At 44.6% G+C, this 5,516-nt stretch overlaps 1 protein-coding gene across 1 annotated transcript; it reads left to right on the top strand.

Annotated features, from left to right (window-relative positions):
- The first annotated feature begins 1,306 nt into the window (after positions 1-1,306).
- Positions 1,307-4,457, top strand: LOC147883981 (uncharacterized). Its single transcript, XM_087398671.1, has 6 exons — positions 1,307-1,907; positions 2,108-2,177; positions 2,256-2,361; positions 2,459-2,557; positions 2,632-2,778; positions 2,935-4,457. Exons 1-6 carry the CDS (start codon positions 1,787-1,789, stop codon positions 4,126-4,128), a joined length of 1,737 nt encoding a protein of 578 aa, XP_087254797.1. The 5' UTR covers positions 1,307-1,786; the 3' UTR covers positions 4,129-4,457.
- The last annotated feature ends 1,059 nt before the right edge of the window (positions 4,458-5,516 follow it).

Below are 5,516 nucleotides of genomic sequence, written 5' to 3'. Positions count from 1 at the left end.
TCTCTTTTATCGACCCTGTAGAAAGGAGAAAGGACGGAGGCTAGTGGGTGTACGAGGCTTAGAGCTTGTTCATGCAATCATGCTGGTTGCAAACCTCTGGTTTTGTTTGGGCGAATCAGTTGCCATAAATGAGTACCTGCAGCTAGTAGTTTGCTGACCAGTTGTGGACAGAGAAAGTTGTCAGGGTTGTAGAGTACACTATGTAGACTAGTGACTCGCTGTCGACAGCTCACCCATAATGATGACTCTTGGTTGCCTAGTTTGGGAGGATGGCAACCACCCAAAACCCCAAAACCCCAAAGCCGTCTGGCAACCACCCAAAACCCCAAGTGTCATCATTACCAAACAAGGTGAATGATATTAATCATTCATAAGGCCTCCCAAGATAAACAAGGTGAATGATATTTAATCATTCATAAGGCCTGCCCAAGATAAAAAAAGCAAACAAAAAGGAATTGGTGTGGAGGAAGACTCCACGAGAGAGAGAGAGAGAGAGAGAGAGAGAGAGAGAGAGAGAGAGTCAACCACTTTAAAGTTGACTCTTCTTCATTGGACTAATAGTAAAAATGCACTTCCAAAAATTCTAAAAATGCCTAGGTAATTTCAGTTTTGCCAATTTGAAGCGTTGCTGAGGCTAGCCATAGTTTCGGCCAAAAACCCAAGTGTGTGAATGTTCAGTTAGAGAGTCTCCTGTGTCGGCTAGTGGCACTGCACCATTGGCAGGGAGAATTTGCAGCTCCCCTGCCTCCAAAATGCTACCACCACCATTTTTGGCCTGCTCGGGAGGAAAGGCTATCGTGATGAGTCCGTTTTGTTAGCCAAAAAGATGATAAAAATTCTATTTTTGCCTTGTTTGCGTGTCGATATGGCATTTGATTGTTTCTCCCCCTTTCTCTCTCTCTCTCTTCTTCTTCTTCTTGCTTGCATTTTTTCTCCCACTTTCTCTCTCTCTCTCTCTCTCTCTCTCTTCTTCTTCTTCTTCTTCTTCTCTCTCTCAGCTTCGAGGGCAGGCCTTTTGAATGCATTCACTTGTTGCTGGCATGGGATTGATGGCCTGGCTTTGTGGATTTTCGGAATTCTAGCTAAGCGCCCGGAGGTGCTGAACCGGCACAAAAGGTGCCTTCTGTATGCTAGAACTCGCGTCTCTCCACCCTCTCTGGAGTTGTAGGAGGTCCGACACGCATTCGCGCTGCCGGCCCCAATGCGGGCCCGTCATGTGGAGAAGAGAGAGGCTGTTTTTGAAAATTTGAAAAGATTGCCGCCACTATCTTGAAGCTTCTCATTCAAGCTTTCAAGCTCCACAGGTTCAAGCTTCTCCTTCAAGCTTCAAGCTCAAGCTTCTCCTTCAAGCTTCAAGCTTCGAATTCTCTGTCTCTCTCGCATCAGAAACCTCCTTCACAAATTGCCTCACTCCAAGAACACCACGGATTGCTTTCTCATTGCTCATAGCTCGTCTTCAAGCTCAATCGACGTTTCACAAGAATACATCTCTCCAATGAAATGAGCCATTGCTTGCATTACTCTGGGAATCTCTGCAAGCGGCATGGCTAGCCTCACGGCGGTAACTCCAGCAAGCTCCGGCCATCTGAGCATCGTTCAAAGGCAGTGGTAGCGTGCTGCTTTCGGCCGGATGTCCTGAGCAGCAGGATGCCGATGATCTGCAGGCTGCAGCAATTGGGAGAGAGCAGAAATTTGCCGTGAGACAAGTTGAATCGGAGCATTTCTACATTTGCGAAATCTCGAAAGTTTCGGTGCTGTAAGGGCGTGGTTTCGCTGTGGTGAAGCGATGGCTCAAGCAGTGCGGCTGGCTGCCAGGTTACAACGTGAATTGAAGATGTTGCAGGCGGATCCTCCCCCTGGCGTGTGCGCCTGGCCCTGCGACGACCTCCTCACGCACCTGGAAGCGCGTAGGCACCAGTTTCTTCCTGTCCTGCATTTCTTTTGCACCCGTAAAATACATGTTTTGCCTCTTTTACGACCGTCACTACAATACGATCGCTGTCTCGATGTGTTTTGCCTTTGTAACGCGTGCCCTAACGGAAATTTTAAGGGTGAAGCTCCCTGGATCTTCACTGTTCATGATTTGTCTCGCTTTCTCTGTTTACAGAGATCCTTGGACCGCAGGGAACCGTTTACTCCAATGGCATCTTCAAGCTCGACATCCAGATACCCGAGAGGTATTTGGATATCAGTCTTCTTTCGCTCAGCCTTCGCCATCACACCTTGTTCGCTTCTTCTCACATTTGATGTTGCAGGTACCCGTTCGAGCCTCCAAATATAAGGTTTGTAACTCCTGTTTATCATCCAAACATTGACGACGGAGGGCGCATCTGTCTAGACCTTCTCAACCTGCCTCCTAAGGTTCCTTTCATCCTTTCTTCTCGAATGAGGAATTTGCATCTGCTAATTGCGTTGGAAAGCGCATTCTAACCCTTACAGTCTCCTGTCCGTTTTTCAGGGTGCTTGGCGGCCATCACTGAACCTTTCTACACTCCTGGCTAGCATTGGCCTTCTGTTAGCAGAACCAAATCCAGATGACGGGCTCATGGGAGAAATTGTAAGATGCTCTCATGCCGGAAATTTTACTTTGATTAGTAATGTTATTGGAAAGTCATTGTTCTCTGTTTCCAGACTGCAGAGTACAAGCATAACAGACCATCCTTCGACATCAAAGCGAGGACATGTACAGAGCGTTGTGCAACACAGGATCAAGCCAGACAAAGTCATGAGGCAGAAGTTCAAACAACACAAAAAGGAACCCCAGATCACCAGCTCCCAGTTAATTATTTGCCATTGCCAACTTTCTAGTTCTGCCTTATGAACTTTTCCATATCCCAGAGTTCATGTTATTTTTGAGATCCGGCTTTTACGGTAGATGTTTGACATCCATCATTCAGGCATTTAAGTATTCAGGTGGACTGTTGTAATTTGCAGGCATCTGTGGTCGTCAACTCCTCCAATTCAGTTTCTAACCAGAAATCGGCTCACGTTGTGGACACTGGAGCTGGGAATGGTACAAACACAGTGACAAGGAATGGTACTAGCTTGCACTCGATCAAACCTGGACTTTCTCTAAGTAAGAGGTTAACACTTGAGAGGGGAGCCCAAAATGTGCGGCACGATTCTGTATTTTCCCGGGAGAGAACATCGGAAACTCTCATTACGAAATCTTCAAACCTTCCAACATTGGCCAAAGCGAAATGTAGTGAGGTAACGCGCAAGATAGCAGGAGAAGCAGAGAGGGGAACGATCGATTATGCGAAATCCAACTTGTCTCAAGATGAACCTGCAGACTTGTGCAGGAAAATTGATTTTGAGACAGGAAAACCGGCTACAGAAGGGAAAAGCTGCAAAGACGCACAAATGGAATTTTGCAAAAATGGTCCAGTCTCTACTCAAGGCATGTGCAAGAGAATTAAAGCTTTAGGAAAAGGGCCTCCTACTCAGATTATGGAGGCAAACGTTGACAGAGACGCTCGCTTAGCCAATGTCCCAAATGGTATCCCAGCAGAAGCTTGCAAAACCGGTTCAATTACGAGTTCAGGCCAAGGGAATCGAACAGAAGCTTGCAAAACCGGTTTACTTACAAATTCAGGGCAAGGGAATCCAACTCCAACCAGGAAGGCAGAAGACTGTGGAAAGATGGACATGGAGAAAGAAAACCAAGCTCCTAAGCTCTTTGCTACATCTAGTCTTCTCTCATTAAATAGTTCAAAGGCAGTCGAAAAATTGAAGTCTCCCAGTCTTGGAGCTGACAATGGAACGAGTAGGCTGAAGCTAATGAAAGAAGCAGTTGAACAGGTGCTTCCAAAGCCTACCTATATGAAAGGGGGGAGCAATGCTTCAAAGGATGAGAAGCATCTTTCCTCAATGTTCAGGACAAAATCATTGAAGCTTGCAAGAACAACGGATGAGTCACAAGTTTCTCAATCTTCTCCTGCATCAAGCAAGAATTCAGTAGACATTGAAAAGCGCTTGGCCACCCCTATAGTCATTCCAGACGATGTTCCCACTGTGATTGTTTCGGACAGCGACAGTGATGATGAGTTTCCTGAGGAGGATTTCAGAATTTATCTGAGTCAAAGGAGCTTAAACAATAAAAGGAAAGCTGGCTCAAAGTGGAGGTGATATGTTGGTTCATACAATTACAGATTGGTTAGTACAAGATTCCTGAAGGAGTTCTTTTGTAGATAAGAAATATCTAAGGCCTCTACAAAATTTGGCAACAGTTGGCCTTTTGGTCTTCCTTAAGCTGGCTAGGGTTAGTGAAGTTTGTTTGAACTGGGATTGTATATGCTTTATTTCACTATGCCTTGTTGATCATTGGTTGTGGTCCAAAATGATATAGATCCTGAGTCTCAATATGATATAGATCCTGAGCCTCAATAGGATATAGATCCTGAGCATGAATATGATTACTGGCAGAACCCAGTCTTAATTTGAATTAAATCGTTATTTTCCTGGAGTCAGCCAAGGGTTAGTGAAGTTGGTCAATATGGTTTGTTTGATCACTGTTTGTGCTCCAAAATGATATAGATCTTGAGCCTCAATATGATTACTGGCAGAATCCAGTCTTAATGTGAATTAAATCTGATCTTCTTGATCTTCTATAGGAGAGTAAATCACCAAATTATCACCATAGAACTCGAAAAGTCTATCATCTTTGGCTCTTGTCCTCTTCTAGTATTGCTTCTCTGCATTAGAGCAAGTGTAATACTTGTTGTAGAAGCGTAGGCCGGTGCAAGGTTTTACTTGCATCCTTGGTTTTCTCATCTTGGAGCCAAGATCATTATTGTTTGTGAAATCCTCCTTCATAATCTTCTTGGAGTGCTCAAGCTTTACCACCTTGGTATCACATTCAAGTTCATCACTTACAATCTTTTTGGACATTGAAGTCAAGGCAGAGGGCCCAAGAGAAACTAGTTTACTTGCCATTTGTGTCAAGTAGGAGGCTTTGGGCATATCTCTTTCTCCTTGTGAAGACACAATAGTGAGTAGGTCTTACCATGTGATATATCAACCAAGGGCAGTGTCTATACTCATTACAAGGCTAGATCACAGTCAACACTTAAAAAATACTCAACTAACAACAAAAGCCCCAAATTTTTGGTTGACTTGGTCAACCATAAGACCACAAAATTGTGTAAAACATGAAGTAGTGCTTCATTTATGTGCCAAAAGCCCTCTCAAAGTTGATTCCAGAAGTGCAAATTTTGGGCTCCAAGTTATGTCTGTAACCAGTGATCATCCACTAGGGAGGATAGGCGGAAGCAGAGATTCGTTTGGGATAGCAGCTTGAAAATCTATCGAAGAAATGCCGATTTCTCCCTCCATTTTGGACCAAATGAGCTGAGCTTTGGATTGTGAGCAGCTCAAGTCATTGGTCAAGCAATGCTAAGAGCATTTCTAGAATGGTGGATCCTACTGGGAGAATGGCACAAAATTTTGGCCATTGGAAAACGTGTCAACACGGGCAAAAGAAGAAACTATTACCTACTTCCTCCTAGCCAAGGATT

This window comes from Dipteris shenzhenensis, chromosome 27 (genome assembly GCF_047967505.1).
Source record: "Dipteris shenzhenensis isolate YYH24624 ecotype China chromosome 27, Dip_SZ_1.0, whole genome shotgun sequence".
Classification (NCBI taxonomy): Eukaryota; Viridiplantae; Streptophyta; class Polypodiopsida; order Gleicheniales; family Dipteridaceae; genus Dipteris; species Dipteris shenzhenensis.
This window is presented reverse-complemented; position numbering and strand designations above follow the sequence as displayed.